This window comes from Embiotoca jacksoni, unplaced genomic scaffold (genome assembly GCF_022577435.1).
Source record: "Embiotoca jacksoni isolate LCO1_2020_lvr unplaced genomic scaffold, fEmbJac1.0.p SCAF_11, whole genome shotgun sequence".
Taxonomy (NCBI): domain Eukaryota; kingdom Metazoa; phylum Chordata; class Actinopteri; family Embiotocidae; genus Embiotoca; species Embiotoca jacksoni.
The window spans coordinates 12,981,093-12,999,959 of record NW_027185241.1 but is presented as its reverse complement, the minus strand read 5'-3'; the positions used below and the strand labels follow the sequence as shown (position 1 = coordinate 12,999,959).

Genomic DNA, 18,867 nt, shown 5'->3' with positions numbered 1-18,867 from the left:
TGCTTGGTTTGTAATTTCCGCAGTCAGTCTGGGCACGTCAACATCAATCACTAAGATAAATTAAGGTTTTTAGCACAGAAAAAAAATGTAACTCTTCTTTTTTACATTAAGCTGCATCTCTCCCTGTGTCCCCTCTTGTTTGCTGTTCCAAGCTGACAAAGCTTTTCCTTCGCCCCAACTCATCTGCTTTAAACCACAATGAGGCTGGCTGTATACGGAGAGTGTGTGTTCATCTGGCATGTGTGTCTGAGAGACAGAGAGGAGGAAAGGAGGAGATGAGGCATGGTCCAGACACCTCTCAGTGAGGGGTAGAGGCTGGACCACACAGATAAGCCCTTCTCCCCACCATCAGCAAACAGAACGGGCTTTGTGGGGAGAGGATAAGCATTCAATTGATTATAGGTTTGAAAATGGAAAGTGCCTCTGGGAGAGTAAGAATGGTGAGCACAACACCACCATCAAGACATCAAGGTTTTTTTTTTACCTGACAATGTACTGTAATGGCAGTGCAGTTTGTAATGCGACTATCTTTTGTTCGCTTACTGTCTTGCCGTAACTCGCTGAGAACACCAACACCAAGAACAGTCTTTTTTTTTTTACAGCTGGCCATGTCACTTCTGTGGGAAAGTTGTCCCATGCCACTGGCTTAAAAAAAAACCTCATTAAGGACAAATGGATATTAAACTGGTTTTGTTTCAACCAGAGCAGAATATATGAAACTGTGTACTGCCTTTTGGACTCAAGTAAGCAGGCACAATTTATGTAACTTCCTGTACTGTAAAAGTCCATTTAGCTCATTAGCATGCAGATGCTTTGTGCAAAAATAACTACAGACATAAACAAAATAAAGGAAAATGGAGGTATCCTTTCATCAATACAATATTGCTGCAGCAGAACTTGACTTTAAGTATGAGCATACTGTTGTCCACTATTTGCTTTCAGACATTTGCTGTTCCAAATGGTGTACTTGTGTACTAGCACTAACTATTTCGAGTGCATAAGTGCGTTCACACTGTGAGTACATGCAGTGCACGATAAGCACCAGGATGCTGCACTCAAAATGGTCCAAAACAAAAGTGTGAAATACAGTGTGGACAGTTTCCACCCTAAACGGTCGCCATCTTGGCTATGTAGAGGAAGGGGCGGGGCCACCGACGTAAAGAATTTTCAAATTAAGGCGTCTGAGGAAGCTGCATGTGTTGGAGAACACCTCACAAAAGTTGTCACTACTGCTGCTGGACAGAAGAATCAGTGTGTTTATTGAATGTTTTAAAGACGAAAACTTGTTGATTTCTGGGTAAAATAATTAAAGCTGCAGATAGTTTGGCAGGTGATGTGTTCACATGCTGAGGATATTTCTGGAAAGTGCAGCACGTCTGTGTTTGATTTGAAACAGCACTACCCTGTTAAAATTCCTGCACTACAAAAATAAGAGTCCTAACATGTAAGAGCACTATTTGAAGTACTAAATGAAGTATGTCATTTGGAACACAGCAACCTGTACAGGGTGTGAAATAATAGTTTTTAAGCAAAAAACAACCACACGTGTTTCTGCAATGGCAACTGACAACATAAAATATGTCCGATGACATAATAACTCATTGTTACTATCTTTAGACAATAACACTGGTCACTGACCTTTTAGATTCATGCTCTTATACAACTTGACCACCATTATACCCATTAATCTACACTTCAATATTTTTTTTCCATCTGTAGGTTAGCCTCTTGTAATGGTGCTTCAGTAAGAAATCCTCTGGCATATCACTGTCGTTCACTCCTACCTAACTTCTCTGCCTCAGATTCATGACATATGTACAAATAATGGCAAATAATTTACAGAAGGGAAGCAATGTACAACCCTGTTTCTGAAAAAGTTGGGATGCTGTGTAAAATGAAAATGAAAATAAAATGCAATGATTTGCAAATCTTATAAACCCATAATTAATTGAAAATAAACCTAAGCCAACAACGGACAAACGTGATTGTTTTATGAAAAATAGATGCTCTTTTTGAATTTTCAATGCCAGCGACACATCTCAAAAAAGTTGGGACAGTGGCAGCAAAAGCCTGGTCGATCATCTCATAACTAATTAGGTTAATTGGCAATAGATCAGTAACATTATTGGGAGTAAAAAGAGGATTTCAGAGAGGCAAAGTCTCAGTCTCAGCAGTGATGATGGGGAGAGGCTCACCACTCTGTGAAAGACTGAGTGGGAAAATAGTGCAGTACATTTTAGAATAATGTTCCTCAACGTAAAATTACAAAGAATTTGGGGATTTTGTCGTCTGCGGTACATATTATCGTTAAAAGATTCAAAGAATCTGGAGAACTCTCTACGCAAGGGACAAGGCTGAAAACAAATATTGGATGGCCGTGATCTTCGGACCCTCAGGCGGCACTACATTAAAAACAGACATGATTCTATCGTGGAAATTACTGTGCGGGCTCAAAGACACTTCCCGAAAAACATTGTCTGTGAACACAGTTCGTCACTGCATCCACAAATGCTGGTTAAAACTTTACCATGCAAAGAAGAAGCCATATATAAACATGATCCAGAAGCGCTGCCACCTTCTATGGGCTTGAGCTCAGTTAAGATGGACTGAGGCGAAGTGGAAAACTTTAATGTGGTCTGACGAATCAATATTTGAGATTCTTTTTGGGAATCATGGACGCAATGTCCTCAGGGCTAAAGAGGACGGGGACAACCCAACTTGTTATCAGCGCTGTTCAAAAGCCAGCATCCGTGATGGTATAAGGATGCATTAGTGCACATGGCATGGGTAGCTTTCACATATTTGAAGGAACAATGAATGCTGAACAACATATACAGGTTGTGGAGCAACATATGCCCTCCAGAGAGCGTCTCTTTCAGGGAAGGCCCTGCTTCTTTCAGCAAGACAGTGCCAAACTACATTCTGCACGTATTTCAAGTACATGACTGTTGATGATTGAAAACATTTGGGGCATCATCAAATGAAAAATACGATGGAGACCCTGAAATGTTGAGCAGCTGAAATCCTATATCAGGCAAGAAGAATGAGACAACATTTCAATTGAAAACTCCAGAAACTGGGATCCTCAGTTCCCAAACGTTTACAGAAAGTTGTTAAAAGAAGAGGTGATGCAACGCAGTGGTAAACATGCCTCTGTCCCAACTTTTTTGAGACGTGTTGCTGGCATCAAATTCAAAATTAGCATATATTTTTATATAAAATAATACAATTTCTCAGTTTCAACACTTGCTTTGTTGTCTGTGGTCTATTTGCAATTAAATATGGGTTTATGAGATTTGCAAATCATTGCATTTTTATTTTTTTTACATTTCACACAGTGTTCCGACTTTTTTGAAACGGGGCTGTACTTTAACATATTTTGTATACTTTGGGGGAGAATATATTAAATGGCATTCAATAACAGTGGGAGAAGTTGTTACTATGGCCAACTTAATGGTCATCATAATAAATAATAGTTTATCCCATATTTCCATAATTTTTTGTTACTTATCGAAAAAAAAACATGATATAAAGAAACATTACAAGCTAATTACAAGTTAAGTTTATGCCATTGGTCCAGTGAAAAGAATGATTGAGAAACTGGCCATGTCACAGAAATGTTTTTATCTTCTAACCCCATTTTCTTTCTTGATTAACCATTGTATGACAAAATTGAAAGGCAATGTCAAGTCTTCAATCTCACACCCAATTCCATTAACTCGTGAGCTATTGAGGAAGTTGCACAACACTTGAATCTTTGTGCAGTGGTTGCAAAATTGTTCCTCCATGAATAATCAAATTAAAGTCGTATACAGTGTAGTCTACAGGTGTAGAAACTGTCAGTAAATATTTAATATAACCCTTTTCTGAAACAGTCAGCTGACCTACACTTGCAAAGAACAAGAAAGTAAGGTTATCCTAAAAGGTCTGATAATCAGTGTGGAAATAAAACTACTGTTAAGGAGAGCATGATGATCACCTCCTGCGGAACAAATAACTCACCTTTGATTTGATGAGGTTTAGATTGATATACCAAGAACTTCGTGTGAGACACAGCCACAGCATTTTACATCTGCCCAAAGTCTAGGGCTGCAAAAGTCTGATGTTTTATACCCGTAGACATCAGGACAAGCTTTGTATCGTCAGTGGTGAGATGAGTCCTGAAGCCACTTTGAGCTCTAACTTATTGTGTGCTGTTGGGTATCTCTGCCTTTAGTCTGTTCTTCAGTACGAGTAGAAAGCAGCTCAGTCGGACTGAGATCAGGTGACCAACTCGGCCAGTCAAAGATATTTCACCTCATCACCCTGAAAAGCTGTTAGGTTGCATTGGCTGTTTGCTTAGGGTAGTTGCCCTGCTGAAAGATTAAATATCACCCAATAAGTTTTGATGCATTTGGCTGAAACTGAGCGAGACATATTTAATACCCAAGAGTCAAATTACTTTTGAGCCCTTGCACTTTGGGCACTTAGCCTTAAAAGGGCTGTGTCTCACACCCAGTGCTTTCCATATCCATATAAACCTACTCAAATTCAAACTGAGACATGACACTTTAATATAGTATCCATTATTTCACTCCAAATGGGATGTGCTGAAGCAAAGAAACTGAAGAACAACAAATGTCCAAATACTTACAGCATCTGCATTATCAAAGTATATTTAAGTGTACATGTTGTTGTCTGTTAGCATAGAACATTTTAAAAGAAGGCAAAACCATAGGCTGGAGAGTCGAAAGATTCATAGCCTACATAATGTTTCTGGTACATTCCATTAAAATGGTGCAACCCAAATATACCACAAACACATCAATGTACATCAGTATGGAAAGCATAAGACTAGAACTTCATAAACAGAGCTCTTTGGACTAAAAATCCTTTACAGATCCATTATATATGCGTGTCCCATTTTTCTTTTGCTTTGTTTCTTATTAGATTTCAAATTACATTTTCTCCCCGGAAGAGTCAAATATTCACTTGTTGTACTGAAACTCAGACATTGTAAATTTCTCCATTAACTATAGTCCAAAGCCAGCAGGTTGTAATATGTTGAGCACTGTAAACAGAATTCTGTGTCTCAGCATGTGTAGTAATGTTTACTTTCCTGGAATAACTCTCCAAAGTCTATAAAAGTGATTGTCGTATGTTGACTGTAGAGCTGTTTCTCAAACTATAGTATACTCTTTTCACAATGAACATATGCTTCACTCAGTGCAACAGTGTGGCTCACTGCTGTTATCTATAAATGTTTTGGGACTACAATAGTGCTCTATTGCACAGAGGGATAAGCTAAATCAGGCTGGATACATTTATTTTGGGCTTTTCATGGGAGTTGTTGACAATAGTACATATATAGCACTGTACATGATGGCATCTAAGAAGCTTGTCTACGAGTTCTACAATACATTTTTTGTCCATTCAATATACTGATTTTTAAAACGTCACAATGGGCAGCAATATTCTCATTCACTGACCAGCAACAACAACACTGCATGAAAGATGTGGGAAGAAAGCCATCATTCTTAATGAGCTCATGGCTATACATGACATGTGGGGCGATGAGGGAGCATGGAGCTCAGTCTCTAATCACCGTTTCATTCCTCTACTTCTCATAGCAACCACCTCGCTACAGCACAGAAAGCATTTAATTAACTCTGACTTTCACTTTGAGTCCCTTAGTTTCTTTTCTGTAGCAGATATCCACTCAGCAACAGTGTAAGACCAGGGTGACCACAGAATCAAAGAATGGTTATTATTATAATTGGCTGAGGAGAAACTGCGCACCACGCTCCACATGTAGGATACTATGTAAGTGAAGACTTAAACAACAAGGAGGGAGGGTAGAACATAAGCAAAAATAAACCCATCCTTAAAGATCTTCTCTCATCATATTTGAAGATACATTCATTGAGCACTTTAATCAGAATACCTGTACACCAGCTTATTGATGCTATTATCCAATCAGCCAATCATGTGGCAGCAGTGAAATGCATAAAAATCATGCAGATACAGGTCAGGAGGAAGTAACCCACACTGCGATTAACTGAGGTTGTTTAAAGAGCAAAGAGAGGCGTTATCCAGCATTAGTGTGGTGATCCTTATAAAGAGCTTAATGATAATATAACATATGATACATATAGTACAGTGCAAATACAATATGACTTTGGATACACCCAAAGATACACATATTTAAGGAACTGGTTACAGTTTTTTCATTTATTTAGTATTTTGTATTTAAAGGACCCCTCAATTCAAGTTGTAATACTTATTGGTTCTCTAGCTTGACAACTGTAGTGATACTGACATGCACAAACTGTTGATAGACACAGACAGTACTGATAAACCTGGTAGTATAGGATTAAAAAAAGGTATTTCTACAAATTTACTGCAGATCAAAAGTATCCCTTCTTTGTCCCTTCCTCAGATTCACAGCTAAAATCCAGTGTAATCTTGAATTGCCATAGTCTTACAGAGTGTTGGCACGGTGCCCAACACTCGAAACATGTTATGCCGTAAAGTGCTGATCCTGTCCACTTCCAGGGATTATTGGCATATCCCTGATACCAATTTCATCAGTAAATTTTTTTTTTGCCTTTTTCAAAAATACAAATCTTTAAAGCTGGGGTAGGCAGGTTTTTTTTTGTTTGATGTTGAAGGGCAAAGATTGCACAATATCCTTTCAGCATTTTGTACTTTAAGTGGTTAGAGAGAACACTAAATTCCTGCCTCTCCTCTTGGCTCTGTATTCAGGCTTTAGAAAATCTAGCCTGTGATGGAGGCTTTAGGCCAATGATGGGTCACTTCACAGAGTTGGCTGTTGCACAAATGCAGATCCACGTGAACATATATTTAGATATTAAGCTCAATTCAAGTCTTGCAGAAAAAAGTTCCTATTCCAGCATTGCCAACCATGGTCTACACTGCAAATCCACCCAAAACAGAAAGAAAGATCTATCAAAAAGAGAGTTTAAAAGAAGAATCTGACAGTAATCGCAATCAGGGATGCACTGGGAAAGAAATTCAGCCCTGGGTTTATTCGCTGGGACGAGCGCCTGCATCATGCTCTAATGCGCACCCTGAATGACAGGTACACAGCTGTAAAAGACACACACAGGGCCAGTAAAAACATAATAGATTTTTTGACGCCCCACCGGCTCAGCAGGATTTGTCCCGGTGTTTTCAAGTCCTGATGTTTTTTCCAGGAACACCAACTGCAATTTTAAGAGCGAAGACGTGTTTAAAGTGAAGGGTTCTCATGGCTATACTGGTGTTTTATTTGACTTTGATGGTTCACAGGTGAGTTGATAAACTGTATGAAAACTGAGACTGACAGTGTGCCAGCTTGGGAACTGTTTTTTTTTAATCAAAAATACATGTTGTTCTTTAGATAAAATAAAGGGCAGGATTTACACAGCCTAATGGCAATCATAGGGCAGAAATGAGTGTTTGTTAAGCAACGAAGCTAAATGTCAAAAGAATTTCATGAAGGAAATATAATCATCAGATATTTTGGCTGGCGGTGCCTCTTTAGTCTAAGAGATCTGCAGAACTATTCCTTTTATTATGCTGACGACTGTCTCAGGGGAGGCCTAAAAATTACCCATGGTTATTGGCAAACACTTCTTATGTATTATTCAAAGATTTTTCATGACTGACTGGATGAAGAGAGTTGACATGCATTATTTCACTGATATATAAAGTACGTTTTCTGTTCTCCACAATGGTAGATGAGAATACTAAATATTGTATACTAAGATGGAGCAATGTGAAAATGCTAGCGAGTCATTTCCTAGATCTAAAAACGCATAGACTGCAGTGCCTATCAACAATAATATCTCTTTGAATGAGTATTAATTAACATGGCTAAGATGCAACACTGAGGGAGCAGTAATGGCATAATGGCCTCACATTTTCAGTGAGCAGAAGAAAGGAATGAATGGAGAGGTGTGTGAATCAGTGTATCTTTGTGATGGGTGAGTCCACACTAGAGTCTTGCCAAGTAATGCTGAATGAGTATAGTTTTCAAATAATGAAGACCTAATGTACTGTGGTGTTTCCAATGAGACCTGTTGCAGGATGCATATGGCAGGAGCAATTATATGACTGCTGTTTTTTTCACCTTGCAACATGTAACTGCACATTTATCGTTGGTGCAGAGTGTACTACACATGGCGTATACTGTAGGTATGCAGATATACAACAAAACTGGTAAACTAGTCATAGGGGCAAGGAAACTCCGATGTTTCTGTATTGAATAAAACATTATAATGGGATGCTCATTATATATGATCTGCTTTATATGTAGAAAAAAAATATATTTCCTGTACTACTGCAGAAACACACAAACATAAGGAAACTGCTCTCAGATAAGCAGTATTTTTGTGCATTCTGACTCCTATGAGGTCGTACGGTATCGAGAATAGTGTCGTGGAACACTTGATAAATGCACGGACAAAAATGATGTATTGATTTACAAAAGTTGATTTAGAGCAGTTCCACACAACACATCTACCAGGCTTCCTTTATGCCAGCTGACTGCATTTCCTCACCAATGTGACACTGATATATGGTCTTCTGTGTCTCGTTCAAGTCAAACAGTAATAATGATCCACATGGCTGCATTCATGCATTTATGTTGACTATGTAATCAGCTCAAAGCATTCTTTTAGACTTTAAACTTTATTAATCCCACAGTGGGGAAATTTAGTTTTGAATTAGATAGATGTTTTCTTAATGTTCTTAGTGTTAGCTGTGGATTTGAAATCAAGTGAAGAGGTCTGACACAGAATACGTAATCATGTTTTACAGTTTCACAATGGTATTTTTTTAGTCACAGATGGCCAGGCTTCAATAATGCTGTTTTCAATCTATCAATGCAGTTTTTCATTCGGACATCAACTCTAGGGCTTTTTCAAGGATACAAATTTTTATAATTTCACTTAATTTCATTTATTAACTAAGAATCAATGAGGCAGAAGCACACAAAAACATAATGAAATGTCAGGTAGCATTGAAGGATTAAAAGATAGGATGTAGGTCAGAAATCACAAGAGACAAAGTAAAAGCTAAAGGAGATTTTTCTATCCAGGCCAAATGAAACCCCATGTCTTGTTTCACATTTATCTATGTTCTTTATAACAGCACTCCATCTTTCTGCTACCAGATTCCATGAGGGTTTTCTGGCAATCAAGGAAATGTTTTGAACAAGTGTTATATTTATAGGGCGGAAACTCTCGACAAATTATCAAGTTATCCGTATGGCCACACTTCTAAACTCTCAAAATTCCACAAAGATGTTGTCATTCACTACAGAACAACACAGATATTATGAGTCAAAAGAGCAAGGCATTGAAAGAAGAAACATGCATCAGTAACATCCAAAATCCACTGAACCCAGAATTCCATCTTGGAAAACAACTATGTACTATCAATCCAAAGTTGTTATTTAAAATCTGATATACAGTGGGAAGAAAAAAAAGTGCTGAACCCTTTGAAATAGTCAGATTTTTTGTATACATTTCCATGAAAATATGGTTAGATGTTTATCTAAGTAAGGGAAATATGAACAAACACAATTGATTTAAACTAATAACACATAATAACCATTGTATTTTTCAGAGTTATACTGAAAACATCATTCAAACATTCACAGGGTTCAAAAAGTATGTAAACCCCTTCGACTAATGACATCAACAAAAGCTAACAGGAGTCTGGGGTTCGCAAACCTAGAGTCCAATCAATGAACCATCACACAAGAAGCATCTGCTGATGTGAACCATGCCTGACAAAAAGAGCAATCTCAGAAGACTCACACAGGAGTGTGGTCCTGGTCCACCGCCTGTGTCTACACTTATGTCTACTGCGCTCAGACACAGTATTGAGCTGTTGGTCAAATGGGTTTTGGAAGGACTAATAGCTCCATCAGCATACAGTCACTGTAGTAAAACACCAGAAAATAGACTTATAAATCGACATGTCAAGTTTACCTGCAGTTAGCGTGACTAAAATGCGTAAAACAGTTAAACCACTTGTGTAGACAGCTGTAGTGATAAAAGTAGAGGAACAACTGTTCAGTCAGGCGCAGGTGAGATGGATGATAAAAACATGCTGCTGAAACCCTTTCTGTGTAGACAGAGCTTTACGATCAAGAGTTATTGATTTGCATAAAGATGGACATGGTACAAAGTAATCTCAAAGAGATAAAGTATTGATTAGTCCACAGACAAATGGTCTATAAATGAGAGACAATTTAGTATAGCTGCTCTTCCTAAAAGCCTGTGCCCAGCTAAGATGACTCCAAAAGTAAAACACAGAAGACTCAGAGACTGTCCAGGAAAAGCACAGCACTGGTATAAGTATGGTATAAAAAGGACACTGTACATCAACATGAAGACTTTGATTTGGGGCTTATAAAAACCCTGTTAACACGTGCTTATGTCAAAGGCTCTGTCACAGTCTACTCTGTCGCTATGGTTGTTGTTGTAGGATGGTGGATACATTAAATAACAGGCATCACAAATGCTGGACAATGACATGTTTCACCATCAGAATTAAATCTATTTGGTCCAATAATATTTGGAAAGTTTTGAAGAGCTGCACATTCAAGGTAGTGACTCACATGTGAGATCACATTTCATGACCAATTAAGGCAGAAAATTAGGTCATTTTAAAGGGTTCAAAACGTGTTCTTGTCACTGTATTAGCTTTTCCTTAAGACACCAAGTCTCTCATGAAACTACAAAACAGGAGGTGCACATTAAATAAATCACAGAATGCATCACATGCTCCTCCACAACAAATACATTTTCCAAAGATGTCATCTCTGTCTTACCTGATCCCATGGACAGACGATCCCGCCAGAAAACATAAAAAGGTAGCCCATGGCAACCAAGCAAGCCCAGATGACCAGGGAGAAAACACGCAAGAGCTTCTTGAAGATGGACTCAATGCAGACAAGTACAAACACAGCCAGGAATATCGCTAGTGCCGTGGGCACAGTTATTACAAAGGCCACATGGTCAGCAACGTTCTGAAAAAGAGCATAAGAGAGAGACAGTGAGACATGTGGACAGACAATTTAAGTGGGGAAAAAGATATGTTACTTATCAGACAAAGGAGAGATATTTCAAGAAAATAGTTTTGCCTACATAAATAAAGATAAGAAGATAAAATATAAGACAAAGTTCTTGAGGGTGCACAAAACACCCTGTTGTAAACAACTTCTCATCATCTTTATTTTGTTTCCTGAAAACACAACCATCCAATGCAGACATGTGCATCTCTGAGTACAGACAAATTCATCATTACCACGAAATATAAGGCATCTTAAAAGTGGATAGTGAATGAAAATGTAAAAGCACACGAGTATTTATAGGAAAGTAAATGCATGTAAAATACTAATACTAATTCTAATCAGTCATTTGTTATTGTTGCACATTGTTCTAAAACTTTACTTAGTATACATTTAAAAAAAATTACAGGCTATGTGTAGTGTATATTTACAGATTACTTTGCCAATCATTGTAGGGAAGACAGACACACGATCCATTCTGTGGATGAGCCTTCACTCACGAGAGCCAACAGAATATACTGTAGCACTGGTCCTTAATGAATGAATTAAACTGATCATCTTTTTAGAAATATATTTTGGTGTGTAATGTGGGTTTTATCATCCCCACAAAAACACATGCGCAACCAGGGGACAGAAAGCAGCACTCTTCACAGCATATCTGGCAGAGCCATGCTCCAAAGAGATGAGGAAGAGTTGTTGTTTTTTTTTTTATATAGTAAACTGCACCAGCTGCAAAAAAGATGAATGCAAAATGTTCAATCTTCTGAAGGAATCAAATTCATTCACTGAGAACAGAAGGGGGTTTAGGATCCAGGCCATCGAAAGAGTGGATTGGGGTCCCGGTGGTCCTGAAGTCAGCAACAGTCTGTGCTATGCTACCTAGGCTTTATGCAATCGGTGACAGCCATTTCCTGTCCCAGACCTAGCTAATTGCCATCGTACAGTAGCTGTCAAATCCAAATGTAGCAGGTTGTAAATTAGCCTTGACGTAAACATCTTTACTTTGACTTGGTGACACTAACGTTACCACCATGCTCCTGATATTGTCCAAGAAGAGGACAACATACCAGGTAAGTTGAGCGACATTCATTTTACATTTTAGTAAGCCATAAAGGTTCTTGTGATACAGCTGCCTACTTTTAGCTCTGAATAGCAAACTTAGTGGGGCAATTTCATTTAGAGATCTCTACTCATGATAAACTATTGTAAGCTAATATTATAAATCATCGTGAATAAGATGGCAATGAAAGACAGAAAGCAGATCCAACCCTGAAGTTTAGCAGTCAGTTGCTGGGCAATTCTATTTAGTGACTGCCAATCACAGTCTGCAATGTGAGCGTATTTCAGATGATGTCGTAGTTGTGAAGATGCTCGATTAAATGCAACATAATTCACCGAAATAAACATACGCAATACTTTCAAAAAGTCCGCTAAAGAAATAAAATAATTTATACTACCAGGAGTATTGTTGCTTCCACTTTTGTGGAAACAACAATACTCCTGGGTGGAAAACAGGTACTGAGACATGTTTGTAGAGGGTTTTTTTAAGGATTCCCTATAAAGACTTCTTCAGTGCCCTGAAACTTAACAAAATGGACTAAAGAGGCAATCGCTTTGTGAAGTCACTTACAAGGCTGCTCTTCAGTGACCTGCCCAGATAGATAAAATCACTGGTTCACCTTAAGAAGATCTTAAAATAGAAGATATCATTTCACTCTTTTCAAACAAATGTTTGGCCACACACCTGTCTGGGTTGCACTGCAGTGGTTATACAATGCTTCTCTGTGTTCTGTTAGCTAGTGATTCCCTGCATGTGGGATATAGGGCACATTTGTAAGGTTCAGCAATAGAAAATAAGCAGAGTTACGCTCTGATCTATCAGCATTTTCTCAGTTCTTTACAGTTCTTATTATTAGGGTCATCCATATTCACTTAAATGTTACTATCATAAATTCATTGCTTATTGGTTCCTAAATCATAAACAACCAAATCTAAAGTGAACTTCAGTGGTGTACATTTTGTGTATAATAAAACAACAAAATAAAAAAATTAAGATTTCATTTTCAAATGTTTCAGCTGCTGTACCAGTGAAAGCATACAACAGGTCAGCAAAGCTTTGACCTACTGGTCAAGTGGGCCAGTGAAGAAAAAATTTAATGCTGAACCCTATTTATGAAAAAGAACAATTTACACAAAATCTACATTAATTACAATGTCTGACTATCATCTTGCGACCAGCTACCAAAGCAGTTTTGTCCCCTTGAATATGCACAAACTTAACAAGTCTGTAAATAAGAAACCCGTCTATGGGTTTGACACTGAGAGAACAGAAAAAGTAAACAGTAAAAAAAAATTAAAACTAGTAGAATATAAGGAATGTGAAGAAAATTCATTGAACTGCTCTATCTCATTTACTTCAGACTAATCGGATTCCCCATTACATGAATCTGTATTTTGTAATCCCTGCACATCCTCTTTACAATACAAAGATGTAAAAGACAAAATACGGAAAACAACCTATGGATTATGGAAAAAAAACTAAAAGAAAACTAAAAAGGCCCCAGTGTTAACCAGTAGCCAGTTGAAACCACATCCATAATGGATTTGCCACTGCCTTTTTGAAACACACTTAGATACTTAGATATAAAAGTTCTGATAAAACATTTATTGAGTTTCTTCAAGGTGGATGTAGGAGGATGGCACAGTGAAATGAGACGTTTGTGCTGCCTGCCTTTGCCAGATTTCATACCATCAATGCTTTTCTAGTGGTGTGATGGGGATGGAAAAGGGTCAGGACAGGGACATCGTAGGGAGACAGGTGTGTCCCATCTTTACTGCCACATTTGGGTGCGTAGGCAAGGAAAATGTGTAAAATAATCACTGACATCTGTCAATCAAAAATTCATAGAAAGAACCGCTGTTGTTTGTTGTATATTTAGTTTAACATCAGGGAGAGTAATTTGCTGACTCTTGCTAAATGAAAGGATCTCACTGCTTAATGGCACTGCTTTTTCATCCATGAGGACTCTTCGGTCTCATATTTCTTACTTTAAAAAGTCTCAATATTCATGATGTAAATTACACCGCATAATCCAAACTAATGCACATATTCTTTTCAAGTTCTCTTTTTAACTTGTGTGTGTAAAAATATACAGTTATGCCAGCTGATGATTTAAAATGGATTGTGTTTTTTATTCATTGCCATTACAAATTATTACCCCCATTTTTTGTATTCTTGTCATCATTTTCAGAAGTGACCCATCTCTGTCTTTCTGTGAGCCTAACAATGCTTGTCTCTGCACTCATCCTCTCCCTAGCTCTCTCGTTCTCCTTCTTCAGCCCCCCACCCCCACATATCCTCTCGTTTTCTCTTGCACAGTCAATGCAGTGGGACAGGACAGGATGTGTGTGGCAGCAGAGAGCCACATAGAGTTTGTCTCGCCCAGAGCAGAGCTCCAAAACAGCACAGGATTTAGGTCAGCCAGCCAGCGGGATGGAGGGATGACGGGATACAAATAACAAGAGAGACAGAAATATGAAGAGGTGAGAGATGGCACGAGAATGGGGAGAAATAGAGGATGATGAAAAGAGGAAAAGAACAAAACAAGGGAGCAGCAAAATTCATGCCTACCCAGCACAGGGATAGAACAAACACAAGAGACGATGTTGAGGCAGATAGTCTGAGCAGTGACCGAACAGGAAAATACCTTTATTTATTCTTCGCCCACAAAAACATTTTAAATACAACTTGCAAAACTATATATATATATATATATATATATATTTATTTATTTATTTATTTTTAATCTGATTAATGTAAAGTATTTTCCTCAAAACTAAAGATTTCAAAGGCCCTCTGTTTGGTTCTGGCGCATTCATGCTTCTAACTCTACATTAATACTTCATGCTTTAGCTGCTTTTTAACTTTTACTTTGACATTTTGCCACAGCTTTGAACACAAATGCTGTCAGCCATCTGAAATTAAATTAACTATTAGGCTGTAACTAATTTGAAGAGTAAGAGGAATTGATGATTAATCATTAAAATATCTCCACAAGAAAATAACAAAATATGATAATGACAGAGGTTGACTCTGTCAATCTCAATTTGATTCTGATTATTGGTACCATGATTTGTTTCAGAATTGATTAGAATTTCAAAATAATCGATTCGATAAGGAAAAAAATAAATAAATAAAAATTATGGAATGAAAGTAATCTACCGACCAACATTACAGCTGAAATGTTTTTTTTTTTTTAAACAGAAATTGGTGTGTACTGGAATAAAAAGAGAATTTAATTTTTTTGTTGATGTTATGTCTCCAGTGGAGAACAGCCTCTCTGCTGCAACAATGTTTCAGCAAAACCCATTGTTATCCAAAATGCAGTATGAGCGCAGGTCTTTGGAAATGAAATAAATTATAGGCAGAGTTATTTTCTTTACCTCACCAGAGGTGGTTGAAGTTTTAAAAAAGTGTTGCAGTGTCATCAGCCAGTGTCAGTTGACAGCGCTGAAGCTGGGTGATCTGCCAACATTTGTCCGTCAGTGATGAGGTATTAAGTATTCACAGGGTACTTCACCTTATTCTTGCAGAGCTTAAGTCATTCAATTTGAAATGAAAAGGTGCCCAAACACCTTTTCTATAAATCACCTCCAAAACAGTTCGAATATGCGAGCATCGTTCATCATCCAGGAGCTTTACTGTGCCCTCACAGTTGAGTAACACAAATACATTTTTGGCATTTTCATGGACCTATTTACCTAGCTCTAATTATGACAATTATTGCACACTTGTGGCAGCGTGTAGGAGGTTAGTAAAACACCATCAACTATCACAACATTTGCCAGATTAAATACGATCGATCAAAGATTGAAGTCTCTTCATTTGTTGTCTAATGAGGCTCATTATGCGATACTGTTTTGTCTTGACTGATTGTGACTGGATGGATCTGCAATCCCTCGCTCTCCAACCACAGATGTTAGTTAAACACATCAGTGTACTAGTTGAGAGTTACAGTGTATGGAAACAACTTTGCCATACAACAAAACTTTTGATTCCATTTGCATTCCACAATACATTTAGCCACAATACAGAAGAATTGGCACAGATTTGATTATTTTCTGGTGAATTTAGGTGATTTGCAGTGTGTCAGTGTTGTCTGTGTCTCACTGTCTCTTTCAGCGTGTTTTATACTAAGCCTATCTTAATAGCAGACTCAGTCGAGACAGGAATGGGAGAGGCACTTTCCTAATATATATATATACATATATATATGTATATATATATATATATAATATAACATATTGTCCTAAAATCCTTTCCTTTTTTAGATATATACATTCAGACTCAGGCAGGGACTTTCAAAGTTAAAGCACATCCAATCAAAGTGTGGATGTAAAAATATCGGGTATTTTTGTTTTTTTGTTTTGTTAAGAATGTCCTTTTATTCTAGAGCCTTGCGTTCACTGCTTTGAAATCTTCCAGTTTTTAGAGCTAAGACAAGCCTGTCAAAATAGTGACAGAAGGAAACTGATCTCCTTTCTGTAGTTCAGTCAACCATGAGCTCAGACAATAAATCTGCCCCTTCTTCCCCCCCTCACTTTTATCTCACCCTTCTCTTCACATTAGTGCTGCAATAAAGACCACATGCTGTGAGGGTCTACATGTGCGTGCATATAGGTACTGCACCAGCACGTGTGCATGTGTGCGTGCGTGTGTGTGTGTGCGTGCATATGTGTGTGTGTGTGTGTGTGTGTGTGTGTGTGTGTGTACATATGGAAGTTTGTGAGTACATGGCAAGGCAGTTTGTGACCTTATTTCTATGCATGCTGAAAGAATATGTATGATTCCACATCCCTAGTTGTACCCGTCTTCACTGCTTAAAGAGCTGAAGCTTGATATGAATTTTCTTTACATAATGCCACTGTGCTTTCTAGCCCAGAAACAGGGATATGCCACATTTCATACTGGAATATAATGCTGTCCATATGCTGATATTTACTTCTACATTTTTTATTTGCATAATGTATGTGTATGTGTGTGTGTGTGTGTGTGTGTGTGTGTGTGTGTGTGTGTGTGTGTGTGTGTGTGTGTGTGTGTGTGTGTGTGTGTGTGTGTGTTTCTGCATGTTGTGAATGGGCAGCTTACCAGTCCTGAAGCAAAGAACACAGTCAGCAGAGCCAGGCAGGCTCCCATCACTATGAGGAGCAAAAACACAATCAGAGGATGCTGCTGGCTCATACAGTAGTATGATTCATATAGCCAGTCCGGGGACCTGTTCCTTTTCTCCTGACCACCTCCTCCTCCTTTATCCACTTCGCCAGACTCCCCTGCCCGGTCAAGGAGATACCGCTTCCTCCTTATTGCCTCTTGCCACATGGATCTTGGAGCCGAGAGGGAGGAAAAAGAGGGAGGGAAACCAGAGGAAGAGGAGGTGGTAACTGCTGAGGAATTAGTAGTTTCCACCACAGATGAAGAGCAGTTGCTCTGTTCTGTTCTCCTGCTGTTGTTATTCCTGTTGGAGACCCTGGAGTGAGAGCTCCTGAGCTCCAGCTCATTCTTTGATTCCTCCTCCACCTCCTGTCTTAAGTCCTTCAGGCGGAGACAAGTGAAAGCTGAGTCTGAGTCAGAGGCAGTGTGCGCTGGCTGGAGAGGTGGCAAGAACGCACCAAAGGTAGAGCTCAGCATCCTCCTCCTGTTCCCCCTGCCAACATGTTGGGGTGGAAAATGAAGGGAAGCGCAGACACTGAGTGCTTTTTAGAGTGAGAGAGAAAAGTGGGAGGGAGTGAAGGGAAAGGGGAGGGAGAGAGGGCTAAGGGGGAGGGGAGGAAGAAAAGGAAGGTGCAGCAGCAGGGAGAAGTCAGTGAGTGAAAGGGAGAGAAGCAAAAGGAAAAACAGACATTTTGATTTATAGAGAGTGTGTTATGTGGTATTAATGTGAAATAATTTGACCTGAGCAACCACGAAACAAAGGTTTGAGCTCAATTTCGCAGTTCATCCCCAGAGACAATGAAGATCACCCACACCATCACATCTTATATTTATTTTTCTTTTGCAATAGAAATAATACCTGACAGTCCCTTCCTATTGAATGTACCATAACCTTTGAATGATAAAATTTCACATTCTTGTTGCATATTTCTTTTTTTTAAATACATACACACAAGCAAATAATCATCATCAAACAGACCTGTAATTTGAGCACTAAAGTTCAAGACAATTTGGTTCCATGTCAAATTTTTTTGAGCCTGGAATTACTTCCAATACATTATTCCCAGAATAAATATTTGGGCAGTGCCTGCATGGTTCAAAAGTGAAGTTTGTAATGTTCCCTAACTTCAGTTACTGGCTAAATGACAGTAGAAGTTGAGGGCATGACAACCAAACTGCACACACAAGGGTCAGCCAAAATATGATAAGTGGTGACGAATAAATGATGACTTCCGGATTCCTCTAATCGCCCCACAACAGAAACTACTTCATTTGTGTATTGCGTTTAAGTTGAAGAAATATAATTCCACAAAACCATAAATTATACCCGTGAAGACTATTACTAGTATTATATCATATAATACTATTATCCACACTATGAATATCTATGGTTGGGGGGCTTAGCATAAGACTGTAGTGTTTTTCTATTGCAACATACATAACCATAAACATATTTAGTGCTGGAAAACAGTTGGGGCTAAAATGTAGTGTATATAGTCTGATACAACAAAAAACGGGACTCCCAAGCAATCAGTGGAACATCTTGTATCCACAGGAGGTGCAGGGTGAGCAGGACATCAGCAACAGCCTA

The 18,867-nt window shown here is 38.4% G+C and overlaps 1 protein-coding gene across 1 annotated transcript in view; it reads right to left on the bottom strand.

The window, feature by feature from the left end:
* Nucleotides 1–17,798, bottom strand: part of adcy2a (adenylate cyclase 2a) — a 55,424-nt gene extending 37,626 nt beyond the window's left edge. Inside the window, exons 1-2 of the mRNA XM_069143217.1 lie at nucleotides 17,214–17,798; nucleotides 10,826–11,023 (exon numbers count right to left, since the gene is read on the bottom strand). Of these exons, the coding sequence (XP_068999318.1) occupies nucleotides 10,826–11,023; nucleotides 17,214–17,753 (738 nt within the window). The 5' untranslated portion in view covers nucleotides 17,754–17,798. The remainder of the gene's footprint in view (nucleotides 1–10,825; nucleotides 11,024–17,213) is intronic.
* Between the last annotated feature and the right edge of the window lie 1,069 nt (nucleotides 17,799–18,867).